General features: G+C 44.2%; 1 protein-coding gene across 2 annotated transcripts in view; it reads left to right on the top strand.

Annotated features, from left to right (window-relative positions):
- Positions 1-24943, top strand: part of KLHDC10 (kelch domain containing 10) — a 96166-nt gene that overhangs the window by 4756 nt on the left and 66467 nt on the right. The window contains exon 2 of one of the 2 annotated variants that reach the window (XM_073579182.1): positions 12563-12655. The exons of the other annotated variant lie outside the window; for it this stretch is intronic. Within the exon in view, the coding sequence (XP_073435283.1) occupies positions 12563-12655 (93 nt within the window). The remainder of the gene's footprint in view (positions 1-12562; positions 12656-24943) is intronic. 2 annotated transcript variants of the gene reach the window in all.

Genomic DNA, 24943 nt, shown 5'->3' with positions numbered 1-24943 from the left:
AGAAATAAAGCTCAAATCATCCCCCTTTTACTCTATTAAAAATGAGGAAATGTAAATAAGCCTATAGGCCCAGTATATCAAAATATGAAATTAAATGACTGTTATGATGAATGACATAAGCTGAAGAATAATCAAAATTCCTGATTTCCCCCCCCCCCCCCTTAAAAATGCAATCAAAACATTGTCTATGGAATATGATGTCAATAAAAATATCAAAGCATCAGCTCGCCCTGCAAAATAAGCCCTGACATATCTAAATCAGAAAATAATGTATGTGGGTCAAAAAACTCTGACACATACCAATATTTTTTTTAAACTTCTGTTATTTTTTTTTTTTTTTTTTTTTTTTTATCTCAACATTAAAAAATAAAATTTAAATTTGGTATTGCAGTTAAATTTCTGACCTGTAGAATCAGAACAGGGCACTTCTAGGGTACGTGCACACATTGCGGATTGCTGTGCGGATTTTTCAGCGCATAATAAGCAAGTCAAAATCTGCACTTTTTTTATGCGGATTTCCTGCGGATTTGGCATGCATTTTTACACCTGCGGATTTCTATAAAGGAATGGGTGTAAAAACGTTGCGGAATTCGCACAAAGAATTGACATGCTGCGGAAATTGAACTGCTGCGGATTCCGTGCGAAATTTTCTGCAGCATGTGCACAGAGGTTATCATTGTACTGTAAATCACTAGTGGATCCGCAACGTGTGCGCACACCCTTATCATACAATGATCACTGTTAATAAAACCCACCTAAATACCCCTCTTCCCCCAAACAAAAAAAAAAGGAGAAATTGCACGTATTCACTGCATGTTTTCATTTCACTGCAGTTAGGGGAACATTTACTGTACATTTTCTCTGCTTTTGGCAGAAATATGAGAATTTGCACTGCAAACTGTCCTTCTCTGTATCACATTGAAGTCACCAACAAAATGCGCTGTGATACGACCCTCCATCTGCCCCTGTATTTGAGCCAAAGAAGGGTGGAGATGGATGGAAACCAAGCAGGCGGAAGGTGTATATAAATGATTGGCCTCGCCATATAGCTCCGAGCACCTGTATTTCACTGAATAGTCAATCTGTCCTGACAGTCCCTGTAATAAAGAGATGCTTTTCATCCCTTATGCTGGAATCTGCAAACTAAAACTCTTAGGCCGGGTGCCCACGATCCGGAACTAGCGGCGCTTTGGATGCAGCGTCTATTCCCTGTGTCCAGGGCGCTGAATTCTGTTGAAAGCAGGTGAATCCTCTGTGTTCACTGAACCCATGCGGATTTACCGCATCCAATACAATCTATTGATGTAATTTCTCTTGCGGAGACTAGTGTCAAATCCGCAACCGTTCCTGATCGTGTGTACATAGCCTTAGGTGTTATGCAGACGTCCATGTTTGTTCACATATGCAAAAACTTAGTACTTGTGCCATCGGTGTTTTAAATCTGAGTTTCGTTGTATTTGGTCAGTGTCTTTTTTTTTTTTATTTTTTTTTTTACCATTAATGATTTCCACGGATGGATAAATTCTAAAGCTTTGCAGTGGTACTCGCAGCATGCAGCACAGAAATTGTACACTGATGCTATCCGAGTTCTATTTGTTATTTTCATGGATCCATAGGTTTGAATTCGCAATAGAAAACAGGTATTTTTTTTTTTTTTTTTTTTTTTTTTTTGCAAGGACATAAAGGCCCGAATTCATAAAGTATGGAGATCTTCACGCCTGTTCTTGATGATGGTGTGAGGTGCAAAGTGGTGTGCACCTCGCCTATATCTTACCCTAGTCCCTGCTGGAGTATGATTTGTGGCAGAGTAATGCTCTCCACAGCCCCGTTTCGCCACAAATCCGTTTACTTTGTCAGAGCTGGGCAAAAACGACACGCCAACACCAAAAGTCACAAAATTTTAGCGAGTCCTAGCATTGCACCAAAATGTTATCACTCCCCACCCCCCACCAAGAGCTTTTCACTCCCAAATTGTGGCTTAAAAGCTTTGATGAATTGGGTGCATAGTCCACAAAAGAAGCACAAACATATAAACATCCCCATAGACTTTAATGTTTCATGGTCTAGTCGTGAAAATCATGGATTGACGTGTCACAGACCTCCGAGGCCTTGATTGGGCCTCCAGTGTAATACATGGAGGGAACCTTTTTAAATTTGCCATCTGATCATTGTTTGTGTTATATGAGAGGTGCTAAACCACTTTTGCTTAACATGTGAGACTTTCCAGATGTCACCACAGTATACTGAGCTATTGGTGGTATTTACGGGAGTAGGATTTTGAGAGCAGACAGATGGCATAGAACTGGAAAAGTTGAAGAGAACAAAGTCTATGGAGTGGAAAATGAGTTGTGTTGATGGGGTTCTGGTTCTCAAGGTATACAGCAGTCAGTGCAGGTTACATGTAACGCTATTATTTATACATAGATTTATTAGAGATTCAGGATAGGAAACCTTTTTTCTCGTTAAGGCCTAATTCACCATCACTTCGTACAGTTTTTTTTTTTTATGCGTTGAATTTAGAACTGTTGTAAAATAAGCTGTGCTTTATATCCTAAACCTCATTAAAGGGAAGGTGCCGCAATTTTATATTTGCAAAAAAAAGAAAACCTGTTGTTTCAGCAAATGTTGTACTAACTAGGATTTGTTTTTTTGTTTTTTTTGTAATTTTTTAATGTAGTCACTGGGTGCTACATCTTGATTTGCAGATCTGTGGAGGACACATACAGTCTGCAAATATGGCTGTCCCTGGACAATAGGAGACAGTGGTCGGTTCCCGACCCTATCTCTAACATTGCAGTGAACTGGGCACGCCCCTGTGGGCTGCACAATTCACTTCTGTAGGCGTGGCTGGGCGCCATTTTACCGTAGCCCAGTGCTATCACTTGAGCTCCACTTATCCTCTATCACAGGACCACTTGTGGCATAACAGGTCCTGAATTGTGAGGAGAGGCTGTAGATATGGAGAAAGTGGACAGCAGAGGAGAGAAGTGCTCACTGCAGCTGGAGGATGGACAGTGGTGAGTGCTGGTGACTTGCCTCTATGCTCCCCTGTCCTGCTTACGCCAGGCTCCGCACTGTGCTTCCTGCTCCACTGTCGTCCTGCTCTGTCTCCGCCTCCCCACTCACAGCCCCAGTGATCTCCGGTAATCTGGCACCTTCGCTTTTATGACAGCTTTTATGGCTGTCTGAGGACAGTGACATATACAGCCCATAGTGTAGTGTATTGTTGGGGGGAGGGCAGTTTCACCAGTGTGGGCATATCTGTAATCCTCTCCTGTGTGATAGTCTACTGAGCCGTGCATCTAATCCTATCCTGTGTGATACTGACTGCTGAGCTGTGTATCTAATCCTATCCTGTGATAGTCTACTGAGCCGTGCATCTAATCCTATCCTGTGTGATACTGACTGCTGAGCTGTGTATCTAATCCTATCCTGTGATAGTCTACTGAGCCGTGCATCTAATCCTGTGTGATACTGACTGCTGAGCTGTGTATCTAACCCTATCCTCTGATACTGACTACTGAGCTGTGTATCTAATCCTATCCTGTGATACTGACTACTGAGCTGTGTATCTAATCCTATCCTGTGATACTGACTGCTGAGCCATATATAATCACCCCTGTGATACTGACTGCTGAGCTGTGTATCTAATCCTATCCTGTGTGATACTGTCTGCCCAGGGACGTCAGGGTCTGCAGGACTGTTTGTAGATGTTGTCTTAGAATGGTGTTGGAGGGAGCCAAGACCAGGAGGTCGTCTACGTAAGGGACGACACATATATCCTTGCCTCTGAGGAATGCTACCACTTCTGCCATTATCTTTGTAAATGTTCGGGGTGCCGAAGAGATGCCGAAGGGTAGAACTCTGAATTGGAAGTGGTCTACTTTCGTGTCTAGAGTGACTGCAAACCTTAGATATTGACAATGAGATGGATGGATAGGAACATGGTAATAGGCCTCTTGGAGATCTATGGTGGCCATGGCAAAGTCTCGTCCAATCAGTGGTATCGTAGTCTTTTTCGATTCCGTCTTCAAGCGTTGGTACCGGACGTACTCGTTTAGCTTCTTCAGGTTGATGATGACCCGGTATTTCCCACTTGGCTTTTTTTTTTTTAATAAGAACAGTCGTGAGTAGTGGCCCTGACCTTGTTCCAGTTCTGGGACAGGAGAGATTACCACTGCTGATAGCATCTTTTGGAGCTTGTCGTGTAGAACCTTTTGCAATTTTCCTGACGGAAGATGTGAACTTCCAAGTTTTGTGGGGGGGGCTGGAGGAAAATTCTATTTTTTTTTCTCCCCATCTGACCAAGTGCAGGATTTGTTGGTTTGTTATCTCCTGCCAGCTCGGGAAGTAATCTGCAATTCTGCCCCCTACTTGCTTAGCGTCATTTCTTCTCTGTCTGAACGGGAATCGTGAAAAATATTTCTGCCTCTTCCGCCTTTTGGGTAGCTCCAACGTTCCGTTTTCCCTTTACCCCTGTATTGCGGGGTTTGAGTCTGGGGTGGATGATAGGGTTTTTTCTTTGGTGGTTTTGGCTCAGGAAGGTTTTTCTTCTTGTCGGTCACCTTCTCTAATAGTTCGTCCAATGCTGGCCCAAATACGTATTCACCTTTGAATGGGATAGAGCATAACTTTGATTTTGATAGGATATCCCCACTCCACACCTTTAGCCATAGGGCTCTTCCGGTGGTGTCTGAGAGCACGGACGTTCTTGCCGCAATACGGACCGACTCCGCCGAGGAGTCTGCTAAAAGGCGGCTGCCTTCTGTAGAAGTGGTAGAGAGGCTAGGAGATCTTCCTTTGAAGTTCCCCTTTTTATATGGTCTCCTAACTGCTGAAGCCAAAGGTACAGGGTCTTGGTTACACAGGCCGATGCAACATTTGTTTTCAAGGAAGTCGCTGAGGCTTCCCAGGACTTTCTCAATAGGCTATCAATCTTCCGGTCCAGCGGGTCTTTCAGCTGTGAGGAGTCCTCGAAGTGTAGTGTAGTCTTTTTAGCTACTCTGGCTACCTGGATATCCACTTTTGGAATCTCAGTCCAAGGTTTCGCGACTTCTTCGTCCAGGGGAAATTGATCCTTCATTTCGCCCGGAATACTTGGCTTCTTTTCCGGGAGTTCCCATTCTTCCAGGATTAGACTCTGGATATTATCATGGATAGGGAAAACCATTTTCTTCCTGGACTTCAGGCCGCCGAATAGGTTGTCCTGCACTGAGCAGGGTGACCTATCTTCTTCTACTCCCATTGTGTTCCTGACTGCTGAGAGTAGTTCCTCCATATCGTCTGAGGAAAAGAACCACTTCTTATCTTCTGACTGGACCGGGGTTAGTTCACCCTCTTCCCTCCAGTCCGCCGAAACCGATGATTCGGGTTCTGAATCTGAGATGTCCTCAGGGGTGTATTTCCTCTTCCTTGAGGTTGAGGCCCCCCCCGGATGACTGGGAGAGGGTAGACAGGGACGACTGGATTTCCTGTCGCATCATCCCTCTTAATTCCTCTATCAGGGATGGTTGTTCTTCTCGTACGATTTTTGCCATGCACTGCTGGCACAATGACTCTTTATAATCAGAGGAGAGTTTTTTCCTACAGATGGCGCATTTTCGGCTTGTAGGTTTTTCTTCCGTTTTTGCTGTAGGAACCTTGTCTCCCTGAAAGAGAGAGAAGGAGGGGGCCCTTAAGAATGGGTCCTAAACCATAAAGGTATATACCCTTTTCCGAGTGTACTCACTGGGCCAGGGTTTGAGCTGGGCTCTGCAGACGCAGCTTTCAGGGAAGGCGCATCCATCATGCAGACGTTTGTCCTACCTTATGGTGTCTTCCATCAGGGTCCTTAAATAGGAACCGAGATCCAGCTTCCTTTCTCTCATCCAATCGGATGAGATCGCTCCCCCAAGTTCCTGGCGCCACTTTATTCTTTCTTTTTAAATTTCCCGCCAAAATGGCGGTGCGCTCCACTGTGGAACGCAAGGAGGAAGCGCCGTCGTGTCTCCGGCCTCGTGGTGCGCGTCACTTCTGGTGCATGCCGCTCAGGAGAGACAGGCATGCGGCGCGCGGGGGGGGGGAACGAATACCAGGCTGGGGAGCTACGGGAGGCCCCCAGCCCCACTTCACCATCCAGCGTTGCCGAAGCGCCGGAGGATGGTGCGGGTCCCGCCAGCGGCGGGAGCAGGAATGGGGAAGAAGGTGCAGGACGATCGACCCCGGCTCATGGTAAGAAGAACCCCGGGATGTCGCCGGCCCCATCCACGGAGCACATAGCACCTCATTCATTCCTGTTTAGGGACAGGAAAACACTAGGCATTAGAGGAAGGGGAGGGCTATTTATCCTCTTGTTTCCTGTCCCTAATCAGGATGGGGAGGCAACCTCCTATGTGCTGTCGTGGAGGGGATTAGAGAAATATAAAGTTTGGGTGCTGTGCGAAGTACAGCTAATTTCAGACGGTGCAAAATGTCCTCTCTTGGGAGTAAAGAAGCTGCTTACTAAAAGCAGGTTTTGCTGTGTGTGTGTGTGTGTGTGTGTGTGTGTGTGTGTGTGTGTGTTGTTTTTTTTTTTTTTTCTTCTTCTGAGGTTTTGTTCTCTTGTGCACAATGATAAATTTTAGTCTCCCCAAAAGAACATGATTTAACTTCCTAAAATGTTTGCACCAAAACCTGATACTTGTGTTTTTGCACTTGCCCATTGTTTTCTACGCTGCAAATACACTGAAAAAAAAAAAAGCTGAATGACGTGATATATACTGCAGTTTTCCAAATTGGTCATGAAAAAAACAATGTGTGCATGAGATTCCTGAAATCTCATAGACTTGCGTTTACTGTAAAAGGCAGCTTTTCATTTGCATAAATAAAGCTGCAAAAATGCAACTTGTGAACATAGCCTGAGGGGAGAAAAAGCTGCATGTGGTGATAAGAAAAGGATTGACAAATCTGCAATGTAATTGAGTAGGAATAATGAGCAATGGACACAGTAAAGGGCCTGTCACACTAGGAGATATCGCTATAACTTGTGACGTTATAGCGATATTGCTAGCGATATCGCTGTGTCTGATACTTACCTACGACCGGCTCCCCTGCTGATTATCGCTGATCGCGCGAGAACGTTCAGGACTGTTTCTCGTCGTCAGCTTCCTGCGGCGCTTCCTGCTGTGAGGACGAGCGACGCGTGGAGTTGGGCGGGAGGACGCAGGATCGCCTGGTGTGACAGGTAAGTAGCGACCCCCGTCCCCAGCGATGTCGCTAGTGAGATCTGCCTGTGTGGCAGCTCACTAGCGACCACTTAGCGATGTACCAGCGATCCTGACCGCGTCATATCGCTGGTCGGGATCGCTGGTACATCGCTAAGTGTGACAGTACCTTAAGAGACATCGTTCTGCTGCCCCTTCACTCAACTCTTCAGAGGGCCTGGTCTATTGGGACCCCACATGTCTCAGGCTGTATGTTGGAATAGAGCCAGGCCAAGTCATCAAAGAACCACAGATGCATTCCGGTAGGAAGTGGTTCTCAGGGCTCCTATCCAACGGGGAAAGATAATCAATTTGTTTATTGGACCTGGTCCTGCTAATACATTTGCACAAAGTCTACTTTCTATACCTCAGTATGGAGCTGGATTCACAGCCACACAGTTCAAGGTGTTGTCCGGCTTTAGGGCAAAAGTCTGCAGTTACACTCTGGGAAAATTTGGCTGATTTTCATCCTTATTGTCACAAGTGTGTCCTTATGTCACATTTGTGTGGCATCTGTAAATAAACATTTTAAAATGCACATGTTTAAATACAATTTCCTAAGTATATTATGGCAAATTATTTGTAAAAATCAGATTCAGTACTTATTTATTTATTTTTTTTTTTTTTGCACACCCGTACACTTCTGTAGGCAAGTTTCATGTGAAATACCGAAGAGAATGGTGTAATTTCCTATTTCCCCCCCCCCCCCCCCCCCGCTTGGAAACGATACTGAGCAGCTCACTATATTCACCCAAAATGCATGTTGCTTCCAGAGATTGGCATCTTCTTGGGCAAGAAGAATGAATCGTGCGTACACCTGCGAAGTTTCGCCACCACCTTCACGTCAAACATGCTTTAGTGTTTACTGCATGCACCACATGACACTATTCATATAAAATGTCAAATAGTAACAGTAGGATACAATATTGGGACTGAGAAGAAGTGCCACCATGTACCCACAACTCATCATACTGATGCCGGAATAGTTAGTCATGCAAAACCTATGATAGAAACAAAATGAACATATACCTTACTGTAAGAGCAGTAGTGCATATGAATAACATGGGGTACACAGGTAAACATTGTTTTTGATTTAAAAAAAAAAAATATATATATATATATATATATATATACACACACACTATGCCACCAACATTGAGATGGTGCTTATATCAAACTAAAAGCTTAGCAGCCAGTTCGTGAATTTGGCATGAACGAAGTGATCAGAGACTGTTTAGAACCGATACTTGTTGAGACAATCGCACATGTATTTTACAGGCTGGTCATGGCATATATGATTTGTAGCAGATAGGGATTTGTCTACTCCAACTTTCAACTTCTTGGATACAGTAAATATAAAATGAAAACTTTCAGTTTAGTATCTTTCGGAAATATTTCCTTAGACAGACAGAGCTTGTTTCTTCTGATTAGCCAAGAGGTGGGCCCTTGAAACATGACTCACACCAGAGTTTATTCTGAAAAGACAGTTGCACTTTGTCGGAGACATCACCCTTGAAATATGGGATGAAGTCTGCTGCAATTCTGCAACAAAATCTGGGGCCAAATTTTCATGTAAGATGTGCAGATTTAGCTATAGACCTGACACAAACATTTGGCACCTATGCAAGGAACATTAAGCTGGGTTCACATAGCATTTGCCACTAAGTTCAGTGGCTTCGTTCGGGCTTGTATCCGAACCCTCACAAAATGGGATTTGTGCAATATCTGCCAACAGGCCATTGACTATAATGACGCAGACTGAGTCACATGTGCTCTGTCAGACAGCTTGCTCGGGCGTATACGCCTATTGGAGGCAGGCAGCAAGATGTAGTTTTTTGGGCGTTTGGACATAAGCCCTGACAGAGCCACTGAACATAGGGGCAAACACTATGTGAACCCAGCCTAGGGGCGTATCAGATCAGTCTATCATTTTGTAATGTAGACATGGCAATAAGGTTATAGAGTGTCCAACTTGTTGCAAAGATTTCCTCAGCTTTGCATCGGTTCCATTTCTCACCAGAGCAGTGGATCCTGTGGGCCAGGGATAGGCAATTAATTTTTCCAATAGGCCACATGAGACACTGACTGTTTTCGAGGGCTGAACTTAGAGTAACTGTTTTAATTTTTATTTAATCGATAATACAAATAAAAATACGCAACTTTGTAATAGATCTTTGACAAATCTGCTTCTTTCTCTGCCAGAAATGATCATTTATTATCAAAATTCTCAATTCTGAGGTGAAATCTGTATTCAGTGAAGACATTTTCCCATTCCTGGGATGGGAGAGGAGCTGCTCCCCAGATACAACTCTATGTATGAGGGAAGAGCTAGAGACAGAGCTTCTCCTCCCTCCTCCGCTTCTATCTACTGTGAGGTAGCGCTGTCATCTAATTAGGGGATTCTCGCTTGAAGCGAATAAAACACATCCGGCACCGTGTTTTCCACAACTATAACAGTCCATGCGGTTTATTATTCAGCATAAACCAAAGGAAGCACCACAAAGTTCATGTCAGCATAGCGTCCATTATATAGGCTATTCAGCCTCATCATTATCTCACCCATCAGGGTTCCTTATGCGGCTTCACCATCGCATACGTTAGTTCCCTCCAGGGAGCGCTCAGGCACACATCGCCATTGCTCACAGCCACCTCTCCTGCTGTGATCCAGGAGACAACTCTCCTCACGGGACCTTCCGCTCTGGACCAACCAGGTCCCTGCATCACTCCATGTGACCTATCCTGGCCACATTATATGGTCCATAGCCACGCCCACCGGGTCACATGACTTTGAGCTCACCACAGGTCCTTCACACAGACATATATACTTTACAATAGCGTTAATAAACATACTTATGTCTCTATCTCAAGGTCACCCACCTTGAGATACATAATGGCTCTTCAACCACTCACACTCTTGGGACATCCACAAAGCGCCCCCCAGTGGACACAGTGGTCATTACACCACACTACATGGAACCTCATCAGTAGTAAAGGGGGTTTTACACTAAGCGATATCGCTAGCAATATCGCTAAAACGTCACACCACTATGTGTGATGCTTACCAGCGACCGGCTCCCCCGCTGTCCATTTCTCGTCGGGCGCTTCCTGCTGAGACGACGAGCGACGCGTGGAGGCGGGCGGGAGGACGCAGGATCGCTGTGTGTGAAAGGTAAGTATCGTGCGCTGCGTCGCTGCTGTATTGCTGTGAGATCTTTCTGTATGAAAGCTCACTAGCGATCATTTAGCGATGCACCAGCGATCCTGACCGGGTGGGATCGCTAGTCGGATCGCTGGTGCATCACCAAATGTAGAAGGGCCTTTACTGCCATCTCCTATGGGAAAATGTCTTCACTGAATACAGATTTACTTCAGAATTGTTTGTTTTTTTGAAATGACCAATTCTGGCAGAGAAACAAGCAGATTTCTCTGATAAGATTCTCAGGATGAACCTAAAATGCACTGTCTTTTTCAGGTGAACTTAATGTGACCTTCTCTAAACTTTTTATTGCACATGTCTAACGGTTCAAGGATTCAATACTTTTTGCACAACGCTTAATGGCAAAATATGCAACAGGTATTTGATCCATGAATCGGCCAATATGTTTCAGTTAGAATTGGTAATTAAATAATCCTCCCCATGCTGTTCACGTTTGGACATCATGAGACCAAGACGACACCTAATAATCAACAGTACCCGCCATTGTGAGGCTTCAGGCAGGATGTTCTCGGACTGATATGGCCGCTGAGCTTAGAGTGTCATCAGGAGGTTGATACAGAGACTGGAGGAGTCCTAGAAAGGCAGAGAAGTGGACGACCTTTGGTCACATCCCTCAGGTAATGGGTATAGCTCACCTCCCCCCTCCCCGCACAGTGACCTCTGCAAAGATCAGAACATGGAAGTAGAACTGCACTAGAATATAATAGGCCCCTCCAGTCTGTTTCCTACACTCTATGAAGCTGCTGTAGAGAATATACCTGAATGCTGACCACAGGCAAGATGGCTGCCTCTGTTTAAATATGGTAAAAAAAATATATATACATGTTTTTCCCACCTACACACCAAGCTGTTGGGTGACAGAAAATGACATTAGCTCAGTGTTTCCAAACCTATTGTTCTCCAGGAGTTGCAAAACTAAAACGCCAATGCTTCCCCAGTCATGAATGACAGGCAGGTCACTCGTGCAGTTTGGCTGGCTGCGCTTCAGTGGATTGCTGTGACTTTCCTACATCAGATTATGGCAAAGTGCTTGATGTAAAGAGTACACAATCCAGAATGTGCACGGAGATCAGTCAGTGAGAAATGCTGCGAGAAATGTGCAGCCTTCCTCACTGTGCGCCCGCCCCCCCCCCACCGGCGATGTGAAGATTTATATATATCCCTAGTACTGCATGTATTGTTTTCTGCATACGGCTATAGAAGTACATGCTGCTAGTTAAAAAAATGGAGTATCTACTCTACTTTTACACCTTTTTAAGAGAAGCCTTATTTTCTAGCAGTTAAGTATCTCACAGTGCAGTTTTCTTATTTCCTCCATTTAGAATCCACCTTAGGGTTTGACAAAAACACACTGGACTATCATACTTCATTCTTGTCTTAAAAGGTTTTTCATGATATCACATAAAAGGTGGATCATTGTATAGGTAACTGCCTCAAACCCCCGCCAGCCCTATCAAAGATTGGTTTTCTTTCTGCTCCCTCCCCATGTTGACTGTGCATATCCATCCAAAAACTGTATATTCTCATCAAATGGACTTTTGTTTTGACCGGTGGCTGACTCAGAAGAAAATAATTTGGGCAATTGGATTTCAAAGTTCCTCATTGTTTTTTGTTCCCACGGGGGAGAGGTGATGACCTGATGATGACTGACAGCTGCTTATCCCCCTCTCCCCATATAGAACACATAGCCAAGTATTCGAGTATGATGGGGTCAGAAAAGAGTTGTCGGTGGATTGAGCCTTCAGCTGATGAGTACCGTAATTCATATTATTGACCAGGGTACGTGTCAGGATTGGAATTCAGACTCCCACCACCTTTATGGTGTTTTCACTAAATATTAGGCTCCTTTTGATAAAGCCTTTTGAATTAGCTTGGTAACTATGGCAACACAGATTGCATACTAACCATGTATTGGCCATATTGTTAGATCACAATTGAGTACCTTAATTAAAGCCAAGCTTATCCAATGGAAGTCCTCCAGGATGCTAGTGAGCAGTGGCCCCAGTGCTGTCAGCAGAGGTAATGTTATCAGTGTGTACCAGCCCTGTCATGCTGCTGCTTATGTTGCTGTCTGTTGAATCCTTATTGTGTACGTCTGACTCATTGCTGGTAATTGTGGTAACAGGCTCTAAGAAGAAGGTACGCTGGTTTCCAGTTAGGCGACTCTTCACCCACTCCTGTCCCAGCATCAGGATTCCTAGCAGGTTTTTAAGAGAAGGTGGGTGATGCTTACCAGCCATGCACAGTTTGTTTTTGTCTGGTGTGTTCTACTGTTTTTCCTTCCAGCAACGTTTTGTTTTCTCTTTACTTACCCTTTTTTTTTTTTTTTTTTTTCTTTTCTCCCCTGACTTCATGGTTGTAGTTTTGCCTATACAAATGCAATTTGAAAGTATAAAGTTTGCCTTTAACACTGGAATAGAAAAGGCATTTTGAAGTGTTTTGTTAAAGGGTTTCTCCATTCCCAGTGCACGACATGTGGGCTGCAGGGATTCAGCGGTTTCTGAGCCAGGATCGGAGGGTGTGTATGCATTGTACATACTCATGGTCAGGTGTATGTGTGTGTGTGTGTGTGTATATATATATATATATATATCTCCATATATATATATATATATATATATATATATATATATATATATATATATATATATATATATATATATATATATATCTCCATCCTCCGGTTCCTGCTCAGAAACCGACAAATCCCTGCAACGCATAGTGCGTGCACTCTGGAGATTCTTAAGTCTGCAATCACAGTGACTGCAGACTTATAAATTTGGACCAGACAACCCCTTTAACTAATTTGATCTAACGTTAGGAATAGAGTGCTTGTCCATAGCAGCCAAAATTCAGCTTCTAAGTATTAAAGGGAAGCTTTCATCAGAAATTGACCTATTGTTTAGATCAGGGTTTTTTTTTTTAATTTTTAACAATATTTTCCTTTTTCCTTTCATATCACCATCTGTATTAAAGGGGAAAGAAATGGTAGGGTTTTTTTTTTTTAACTCCAAATCAGTTCCTGTAATGATTACTTCCATGCCTTTATATTATAAGTCTGCGTCTCCGTTGTCTCATAATCCATCAGCCCCGAAAATGACTGCGCTTACATGAGATGTCAGAAAGGGAAACAGATCACTGAAAAGAGTGACCAGTCAATCACTGGTGGGAGGCCGGTGCCTGGAGGAGGAAGCGTAAGAGGCCGACGAGCTGTAAGTGCAGGCCAAGTCCCTGCATGTCTAAGTTCACTTGCCTAATAATTCAACTATGGATGAAGAGACAACAGCAACACAAACTTACAATAGAAAGGTATGAAGTAATCATAATTATAGCTACTTTACTGTGATGTTACTTTCTCCTTCGCCTCATTGGGGGGGACAGGACTGTGGGTCTATGCTACTGCCACCAGGAGGCTGACACTAAGTGAATAAAAATAGTTAGCTCCTCCTCCGCAGTATACACCCTTGCCCTGGTTGCCGGTGAGACCAGTTCAAGCTTGGTGTCCGTAGGAGGCACACGTCTGTCTTTTTTTTTTTTTTTTTTTTTTTTCTTCTCTTTCCCATGAAGATGAGACAGGGGCGATGGACCCTATTGAAAGGGTCCGATCTCCCCAAACCATCAACGGGTGAGCACATGGAGTGTCGCCTCCACGTATCCTCTTCCGCAATGTGGGACATGATGCCGGACTCGGCACAGGTACAGTCCGTGCGGCCCCCACTGCACCACCAATGCAAAGACTGCGGTGGTGGAAGGAGGCGGGCGGTCCCTCTCCTCATCCCTTGGAGGGAAGATGGAGTTAGGGTTCCTGCACCGTCCTTGTTTTATGCAGCTCCCTCCCTCCCTAACCTGAGGCTGTCAGCTGGTAACATCCAAGGGTGAAGCGCGGAAGGAGGTGGGCTGGGAGGGCTCCTGTAGGGTCGGCATAGGCTGGTGATCCCTTTTTTTTTTTTTTTTTTTTTTTTTTTTTTTCTGGCCACATTCCGGGGTTTTCGCCCTAGTACGGGTGCCAGCAGGCGCTCCCAGAGCCTGTGGCAGTCGGCAGCGCCATGCCTGGCTCAGGCTCTTGCTTCCGGCGTTCCCGTACCTGGGCGGGCGCCAAAAATTTAGTCCCTGACTTCAGCCGGCACTAGGCTAGGCCGCGGGCGGAAGTCCCGCCCCCGTAGTCTCGGGCGCTGGAAGTTTAGTCCCCGCTTCAGCCGGCGCTAGGCCTCTGGCAGAAGCCCGCCCCCATGACGTCACCGGTGGTCGCATCTTCCAGCGGACCCACCCACACTCCGAGGTGCACTATTTTTGGAAAAGGAGCAGCTGCTCGGCAGCCAGGACACAGAACTGGGGACACACTATACACACGGAGGAAGTCCCCCTCCCGGTTGTTTGCAGTGCCTGTCCCCTTTTTTCCAGAAGCAAAGCGATTTGCTTATCCCCATGCAGACATATCACCTAGCTGGGCCATCATATTCAGAAAGGCTAAAGCGCACACTGTCTTATTTGCCGCAGACAAATATGTGAAGCCTGCGATTCCGAACGTGCCCAAGAGCCCTCCCCTGCGACTGAGCCCAGGGTGCCTAGTCTCCCGGAATCGGCCCTATCTCTGTCACAGTCTATGGCTGGCGTCATTTACAAGAGCAATCAAGTCCCTTCGTGCCCCAGATGGGGACAGCGACTCGCCTGTTTTGGATGGATCCTCCACCTCACAGGAGCCTCCGGGCCTGCAGGGGCCGCTCTCACTCTAGGCAGACGCTGGGAAAACGAACCCACACTGCGTCTCCCGGTCCATCTGGTGCCTCGGCATCCGTAAGCTCTGGCTCTCACTCACCTTCACCAATGATCGATAACGGTCAAAGCTCGGATTACGACTCGGACGAGCCGCTTGATCTGGATACTCCCGAGTTGCCAGGAAACAGTTGACGGCCTCATCGAAGCCGTCAACCAAACGCTGGGGATTGACGATGAATCCACCTTGACCTCAGGTCAAAAGTTGTCATTTAAGAGAGTCAAGCAGCCTCAGAGTATTTTGCGCTCACCCAAAGTTTGAAGACCTAGTGCAACGACACAGGGAACGGCCAGACAAGCGTTTCTCAAGACAGAAGGCGCTCGAGGCAAGATACCCATTTGCCCCTGATCTCCGTAAAAAGTGGGCAGAATCCCCAACGGTACATCCACCCGTGTCGCGTTTGGCCTCTAAAACCCTGTTATCCTTGCCTAATGGTTCCTCTATCAAGGACCCTACTGACCATTTCATAGAGAGCCTGGCTCGCTCGGTGTTTGAGGTGTCAGGTATAGCACTTTCTCCCTCGTTCGCGGCGACTTGGGTAGCCAAGGCCATGGGTTCTTGATAGAACCTTGCAGGGTATGGACCTGCCATCAGAGGTATCGGAGACCGCAAAACAGATCGCTTTGGCTGGAGACTACTTAATTAATGAGTCTTTGGATGCAGCTAACTGCGCGGCACTCGCTGCCTCAAATGCGATTTCCATTAGGAGGACTCTGTTGTTGAGGACATGGTGAGCAGACTCAACCTTCAAGAAATCCTTAACTTTTTTACCTTATCAGAGCAGCCGCCTATTCGCTGAGAAGTTAAGGGCCTGTCACACTAAGCGATATCACTAGCAATATCGCTATAACGTCACTGGTTTTGTGACGTGTTAGCGATATTGCTAGCGATATCGCTATGTCTGATACTTGCCTCCGACCGGCTCCCCCGCTGGTTATCGCTGATCGCGCGAGAACGGCCTGGGCCGCTTCTCGTCAGCTTCCTGTGGCGCCGACGAGCGACGCGTGGACGCGGGCGGGATGACGTCAGGATCGCCTCGTCTGACAGGTAGGTAGCGACCCCCGACTGCTGCTATGTCGCTGGTGAGATCTGCCTGTGTGGCAGCTCACTAGCAACCACTTAGCGATGCACCAGCGATCCATATCGTTGTCGGGATTGCTGGTGCATCGCTAAGTGTGACAGTACCCTTAGACCAGCTCATCTCTGACTCCACAGGGGGCTAGAGCAGTTTTCTCCCTCAGCAAAGGGTAAAACAGCCTTTACGTCACCAGCTTTAGACACGTTTTTGGTCCTTTCGCAACCCCGGGTGAGCTGCAACCACCAACCCTGCCGCTTCAGGTCGTCCCCCAAACAGGACAGGGATCGTCAAATCTCGTATAGAGCCAACCCATTGGGGAGAATGCGATCCCTCCAGCCCAGATCGAGGGGACCTAGGTCCCAAATATCTTCAGCCAAATGACTCAAGGCAGGTTCTGGGCGACACCAGCAGAGTAGGCGGTCTGCTCTGGTTTCGCCACATCTGGCTCACCGTTGTACACGGCGCGTGGTAAGAGAGCTGGTGTCCTCGGGGTACAAGTTGGCATTAGTCAAGCACCCCCAAGATGACTTTTTCCCTTTTTCGTCCTCCCAAAATGGAAACCCGGGCACAGGCTTTATTCAAGGCCATAGAATTGCTCAGGCACAACGGTGGTGTTATTCCCGTAACGGAAAAAAAAAAGATTTCAGGGTTTCTATTCCAACCTATTCACGGTCCCCAAAAAAGTCGGGACTGTCAGGCCCATTCTGGACCTAAAGCTTCTGAACAGATTTGTCAGGATCAGACCTTTCCGGATGGAGTCTCTCCACTCGGTCATATCTGCCATAGGACGGGCAGAATATTTAGCCTCTATCGACAAGCAAAATTCTCTAAAATGCATGCTCGCAAACCCCAGAAGCCTGACAAACAAGATGGAAGAACTAGAAGCAGAAATATCTACAGGTAACTATGACATAGTGGGAATAACCGAGACATGGTTAGATGAAAGCTATGACTGGGCAGTTAACTTACAGGGTTACAGTCTGTTTAGAAAACATCGTAAAAATCGGAGCGGAGGAGGGGTTTGTCTTTATGTAAAATCTTGTCTAAAGTCCACTTTAAGGGAAGATATTGGCAAAGGGAATGAGGATGTCCAGTCCATATGGGTCGAAATACATGGAGGGGAAAAATAACAATTTTTTGGGGGGGGTCTGTTACAAACCCCCAAATATAACAGAAATCATGGAAAGTTTACTACGAAGGCAGATAGATGAAGCTGCAACCAATAATGAGGTCCTTGTTATGGGGGACTTTAACTACCCGGATATTAACTGGGAAACCGAGACCTGCGAAACCCATAAAGGACAACAGTTTTCTGCTAATAGCCAAGAATAATTCTTTCACAATTGGTGCAGAATCCAACCAGAGGAGCAGCACTTTTAGACCTAATACTATCTAACAGACCTGACAGAAAAACAAATATGCAGGTTGTTGGGCATCTAGGAAATAGCGACCACATTATTGTACAGTTTCACTTGTCTTTCGCTAGGGGGACATGTCGGGGCGTCACAAAAACACTGAACTTTAGGAAGGCAAACTTTGACCAGCTTAGAGATGCCCTTAATCTGGTTGACTGGGACAATGTCCTCAGAAATGTTTAAGAACATCCTTAATAGGCACTGTAAGCGGTTTATACCTTGTGGGAATAAAAGGACAAGAAGTAGGAAAAACCCAATGTGGCTAAACATAGTAACATAGTTTTGAAGGCTGAAGGAAGACCTTATGTCCATCTAGTTCAGCCTATTTTTAGTGCAGCTGTTCTGCATTGTTGATCCTGGGGAAGGCAAAAAAAACCCACAGAGTAGAAGCCAATTTTCTCCATAGGGAAAAAAATTCCTTCCCCTAAGCTGGGTCAACCATCTACCTATAATGTTATTCGTAACCTTCTATACTGTTACTCACAAGAAAAGCATCCATTCCTTTCTTAAATTCATTCAGTGAGTTGGCCATCACCACTTCCTCAGGAAGAGAATTCCAGAGCCTCACTGCTCTTACCGTGAAGAAGCCTCTTCTATGCTGGTGCAGAAATTGTCTTTCCTCCAAACGAAGAGAATGCCCCCTTGTTCTTGTCACAGTCCTTGGTACAAACAGTTCATTGGAGAGATCTCTGTATTGCCCTCTGATATACTTGTACATGTATATTAGATCCCCCCCCCCCCTAAGTCTTCTCTTTTCTAGAGTAAATAGACCTAATTTTGATAACCTTTCTGGGTATTGTAGTGAACCAACTCCATTTATCATTTTAGTAGCCCGCCTTTGAACCCTTTCAAGTTCAGTAATGTCTGTCTTGAGCACCGGCGTCCAAAATTGCACACAATACTCCAAGTGTGGTCTGACGAGTGATTTGTACAGAGGGAGAATTATGTTTACATCTCGTGTCACCAGACCTCTTCTAATGCATCCCATGACCCTATTTGCTTTGGTGGCAGCTGCCTGACACTGGGCACTCCCAATTTTAGCTTCTTATTGACTAAGATGCCTAAATCTTTTTCCATGTCTGATTTCCCCAGCGGTTTCCCATTTAGTAAGTAATTGTAGCATCCGTTTCTCCTTCCCATGTGCATAACCTTACACTTATCTGTGTTAAACCTCATTTGCCATTTTTCAGCCCAATTCTCCAATTTACTCAAATCTGTCTGTAGTTGCAAACTGTCCTCCTTTGTGTTAACTACCTTACATAGTTTTGTATCATCTGCAAATCAGGGCTGTGGAGTCGGAGTCTGAGTCTGAGTCGGTGCTCATTTTGGTGGAGTTGGAGTCGGTATAAAATGGACCGACTCCGACTCCTAAAATATATAATAAATTGGGTACAGTAATTCAATGCAGGATGTGCTGAATATTTTTTCATAGGAGTTTGGGAAAGTTATGAAATGTCCTATAAATGGCTGTTCTATTCCTCATCTAAGGCTACATTCACACACAGCGTTTTTCCTGTGTTTTTTGAGGATACGTTTTTCAGCTGCAAAAGCTGATCATCTTTTTAAAAAACCGCATCACCTGAAAGGTTTTTGAGCTCATAGATAATGTTTTCAATAGCAAAAGCAGATTAGAAATCTGCTCTATCTATCCATTTATCCATATCTGTCTATCCATATCGTATCTGTACCAAAAAGAATGAAAACCGGGTAGTACACCAATATATATTCTGTTCTATCTAAATATCTTGATTATTGGATCATAAAAATGATTAAATGTCTGAGGTTCACATTGTACTACAATAAATTTTTCATTTAAATATAAGCAATATGTGTGGGAGTCGGAGTCGGTGTAAGGGAAATTGAGGAGTCGGAGTCGCAGGTTTGGCTTACCGACTCCACAGCCCTGCTGCAAATACTGATATTTTACTGTGTAAGCCATCCACTAGATCATTAATAAATATATTAAATAGTAGGGGGCTCAATACAGAACCCTGTGGTATCCCACTAGTGACCCTGGCCCAATCTGAGTATGCACCATTAATAACCACTCTTTGTTTTTTTTATCACTAAGCCAGCTACCTACCCATCTACACACATTTTCCCCTAGCCCAAGCTTTCTCATCTTACTTACCAATCTTTTATGTGGGACAGTGTCAAATGCTTTAGAGAAGTCGAGATAAATGACATCCAATGATTCTCCTTGGTCCATTTGAGAGCTTACATCCTCATAGAAGCTGATCAGGTTAGTTTGACAGGAGTGATCCTTCATAAATCCATGTTGATATGGAGTTAAACATTTATTAACATTGAGATATTCCGTAATGGTACCACTTAGAAACCCTTCAAAAATTTTACCCACTACAGATGTTAAGCTTACCGGCCTATAGTTTCCAGGTTCCCTTTTACACCCCTTTTTGAATATTGGTACCACATTTGTTTTCCGCCAATCAAAAGGAACAGACCCTGTTTCTATAGAGTCTTTAAATATAAGGAATAGAGGCCTGTCTATCACATTACTTAACTCCCTTAATACCTGAGGGTGAATGCCATCAGGGCCTGGTGATTTGTCAATTTTAATATTACTAAGGCACACTTCATCCTGGGTTAGGCAGGTAATACTTAATGGGGAGTTTACATTATCACTCTGCATTTCCCCTGGCAAATTCTTTTCCTGTGTGAACACTGTTGAGAAAAAAGTATTTAAAACATTTGCTTTTCCCACATCGCTCTCTATGATTTCACCCTCATTGTTCTTTAAAGGGCCGACACCATCAATTTTAATCTTTTTACTGTTTATATAATTAAAGAATAGTTTGGGGTTTGTTTTTCTTTCCTTAGCAATGAGTCAGTTTCCACTTTTGCTAAATGTATTTGTTTTTTACACATTTTATTTTTTTTTTTCTCTCTAACTTTTTAATGCTTCTTCATTGCCTTCTTGTTTTAACTTCTTAAATGCCTTGTTCTTGTTATTTATTGCCCTTTTTACATCCTTATTTAGCCACATTGGTGTTCTCCTGTTCCTAGCCCTTTTATTTCTGTACGGTATGGCTAGCTTGCAGTGGGTGTGTAAAACTGATTTAAATATTTCCCATTTATTTTCTGTGCTCCTATTTTTGAGGACATTGTCCCAATCAATTTGGCGAAGGTCCTTTCTAAGCTGATCAAACTTTGCTTTCCTGAAATTCAGCGTTTTTGTAACCCCCTTCCAGGGCACCTTACTGAAGGACAAGTGGAATTGTATTATATTGTGGTCACTGTTCCCTAGGTGCCCATCGACTCGTACTTCTATCTGGCCTGTTGCTTAAAATTAAGTCCAGAAGGGCTGTCCCTCTAGTTGGGCCCTGCACAAGTTGTGACAGATAATTATCCTTGGTCACTGACAGAAATTGGTTTCCTTTTCTGAGATACGCAGGTTTCAGTTTCCCAGTCTGTCGGGGTAGTTGAAGTCCCCATAATAATCACCTCATTGTGATTTGCTGCTTTGTCTATTTGTTTCAATAATACATTTTCAGTTGTTTCTGTTATATTTGGTGGCTTATAACAAACTCCTTTGAGGATTTTATTACTTTTCCCTCCTTGTATCTCCACCCATAGACTCCACCTCTTCATTTCCCTCTTGTATATCTTCTCTTAATGTGGGCTTTAAAGTTGACTTTATATATAGACAGACTCCACCCCCTTTCCTTTTTTTACGATCCCTCCTAAACAAATCATATCCTTGCAAGTTAGCCGCCCAGTCATAGCTGTCGTCTAACCATGTCTCAGTTATTCCTACTATGGCTAGTTTCACACTAGCGTTTATGAGCGCAGCGACGGCCTGCGCACGGCCGCCGCTAAGCCCCGCCCCTGCTGCGCCTCCGCCGGTAGCTCCGCCCACCGGCGCATGACGCTGCATGCGCCCTACGTCCCCTATCTTTATCACAGGGGGCGCAGGCCGTGCGCAGTATGCGTTTGGCGGCGCATGCGTCCTTTTGACGGTGCGCCGACCTGCGCCAAACGCAACCTGCTGCAGTTTGGTTGCGTCGGCGCACCGTCAAAAAGGCGCATGCGCTGCCAAACGCATACTGTGCACGGCCTGCGCCCCCTGTGATAAAGATAGGGGGCGCATGCAGCGTCATACGCCGGTGGGCGGAGCTACCGGCGGGGGCGGGGCTTAGCGGCGGCCGTGCGCAGGCCGTCGCTGCGCTCATAAACGCTAGTGTGAAACTAGCCTTCGTCGTATTTTTCCTCATACATTACCAACTCCAGATCTTCAATCTTATTGGTCAGGCTTCTTGCGTCGGTCAGCATGCAGGAAAGAAGTTTTGCTTCCTTTTTCTTAGCTTCCTTCTGAGTACCCTGTCTTGGGTTTTCTTTACCACATCTAGTATCCTTGATTAGCTTGTCCTTCTGTAAGAGGGGCAATTAACAGTAAAAAGAAAGCATTTAAACTACTAAAACAGGATGGCACCGTTGAAGCTCTAAAAAACTATAAGGAGAAAAATTCTTTATCTAAAAAAATAATTAATACTGCCAAAAAGGAAACAGAGAAGCACATTGCTAAGGAGAGTAAAACTAATCCCAAGCTGTTCTTCAACTATATTAATAGTAAAAGAATCAAAAGTGAAAGTGTAGGCCCATTAAAAAATTGAGGAAAGTATGGTTGTAGATGATGAGGAACAAGCTAATATATTAAACACCTTCTTCTCCACGGTATTCACGGTGGAAAATGAAATGCTAGGTGAAATGCCGAGAGACAAAGAAAACCCTATATTAAGGGTCACCAATCTAACCCAAGAAGAGGTGCAAAACCGGCTAAATAAGATTAAAATGGATAAATCTCTGGGTCCGGATGGCATACACCCACGAATACTAAGAGAACTAAGTAATGTAATAGACAAACCATTATTTCTTATATTTAGAAACACTATAGTGACGGGGTCTGTTCCACAGGACTGGCGCATAGCAAATGTGGTACCAATATTCAAAAAGGGCTCTAAAAGTGAACCTGGAAGTTATAGGCCAGTAAGTCTAACCTCTATTGTTGGTAAAATATTTGAAGGGTTTCTGAGAGATGTTATTCTGGATTATCTCAATGAGAATAACTGTTTAGCACCATATCAGCATGGGTTTATGAGGAATCGCTCCTGTCAAACGAATCTAATTAGTTTTTATGAAGAGGTAAGCTATAGTCTGGACCAAGGTGAGTCATTGGATGTGGTATATCTTGATTTTTCCAAAGCGTCTGATACCGTGCCACACGAGGTTGGTACACAAAATGAGAATGCTGGGTCTGGGGGAAAATGTGTGTAAATGGGTAAGTAGCTGGCTTAGTGATAGAAAGCAGAGGGTGGTTATAAATGGTACAGTGGCATTTAAAAGTTTGGGCACCCCTGGTCAAAATTACTGTTATTGTGACCAGTTAAGCAAGTTGAAGATGGAACGATCTCTAAAAGGGCTAAAGTTAAAGATGACACTTTTCTCTGTATTTTAGGCCAAAAAAAATTATATATTGTCATTTTTTTACATTTTAAAAATTACAATAAGGAAAATGGGCCAATACAAATGTTTGGGCACCCTGCATAGTTAGTATCTAGTAGCACTCCCTTTTAAAATATCACAGATTTTAGTAGCCAGCCAAGAGTCTTTCAATTCTTGTTTGATGGATTTTCATCCATTCTTCCTTGGAAAATTCTTTCATTTTTGTGAGATTCCTGGGTCGTCTTGCATGCACTGCTATTTTGAAGACTAGCCACAGATTTTCAATGATGATCGAATCGGGCGACTGTGAGGGCCATTGAAAAACCTCTAGCTATCGCCTTTTGAGGTAGTCTATTGTGGATTTTGATGTGTGTGATCATTATCCATTTGTAGAAGCCATCCTGTTTTCAAATTCAGCTTTTTTACACATGGTGTTATGTTTGCATCAAGAATTTGTTGAAATTTCATTGACTCCATTCTTCCCTCTACCTGTGACATGTTCCCTGTGCCATTGTCTGCAACACAACTCCAAAGCATGATTGATCCATCCCCATGCTTAATGTTTGGAGAGATGTTCTTTTCCTGAAATTCTATGCAATTTTTTTTCTCTGCACATACCTTTGATCATTGCGACCAAAGAGTTTTATTTTAACTTCAACGATTCACAGGACTTGTTTCTAAAATGCATTGGGCTTGTTTAGATGTTCTTTTGCATACCTCTGATGCTAAATTTTATGGTGAGGGTGCAGGAGAGGTTTTCTTCTGATGACTCTTCCATGAAGGCCATATTTGATAAGGTCTCTCTGAACAGTAGAACAATTACCACGACTCCAGAATCTGCTAAATCTTTCTTGAATGTCTTTTGCAGTCAAGTTGGGGTTCTGATATACCTTTCTAGCAATCCTACAAGCAGCTCTCTCTGAAATTTTGCTTGGCCTTCCAGACCTTATCTTTACCTCCACTGTTCCTGTAAACTGCTATTTCTGAATTACATATTGAACTGAGGAAAGGACAACTTGAAAATGATTTGCTATCTTCTTATAGCCTTGTCCTGCTTTGTGGGCCTCCACCATTTCATTTTCAGAGTGCTAGGCAGCTGCTTAAAAGAACCCATGGTGGCTGTTTTTTCGCACAAGGTTAGAGGAGGCTATGTGTTTCTAAACCTGTGGAATCTGCATCAGCTGGCCTTTCCTAACATTGAGGGTGAACAAACCCATATCCCTTACAGGCTAATTAAGGTCTGAAACCTTGGTCAAAGTTATCTGAGCACACAAATCTCCAAAGGTGCCCAAACTTTAGCATCGGACCTTTTTTTCTTTTTGTAATTTTTAAAATGTGAAAAAAATGACAATGTGTATTACTTTTTAGCCTAAAATACAAAACAAATGTGTCATCTTTAACTTTAGGCCTTTTAGAGATCATTTTATCTTCAACTTGCTTAACTGTTAACAATAACAGTAATTTTGACCAGGGATGCCTAAACTTTTACCTGCCACTGTATATTCTCTAACTGGGTCGCTGTGACCAGTGGCGTACCGCAGGGGTCGGTGTTGGGACCTATTCTCTTCCAACATATTTATTTATTATCTGGTAGAAGGTTTGCACAGTAAAATATCGATATTTGCAGATGATACAAAACTATGTAAAGCAGTCAATACAAGAGAAGATAGTATTCTGCTACAGATGGATCTGGATAAGTTGCGAACTTGGGCCGAAAGGTGGCAGATGCAGTTTAACAATGATAAATTTAAGGTTATACACATGGGAAGAAGGAATCAA

The sequence above is a fragment of the Dendrobates tinctorius genome, unplaced genomic scaffold (assembly GCF_039654945.1).
Source record: "Dendrobates tinctorius isolate UK_male_01 unplaced genomic scaffold, ASM3965494v1 ptg000062l, whole genome shotgun sequence".
Lineage (NCBI taxonomy): Eukaryota > Metazoa > Chordata > Amphibia > Anura > Dendrobatidae > Dendrobates > Dendrobates tinctorius.
This window is presented reverse-complemented; position numbering and strand designations above follow the sequence as displayed.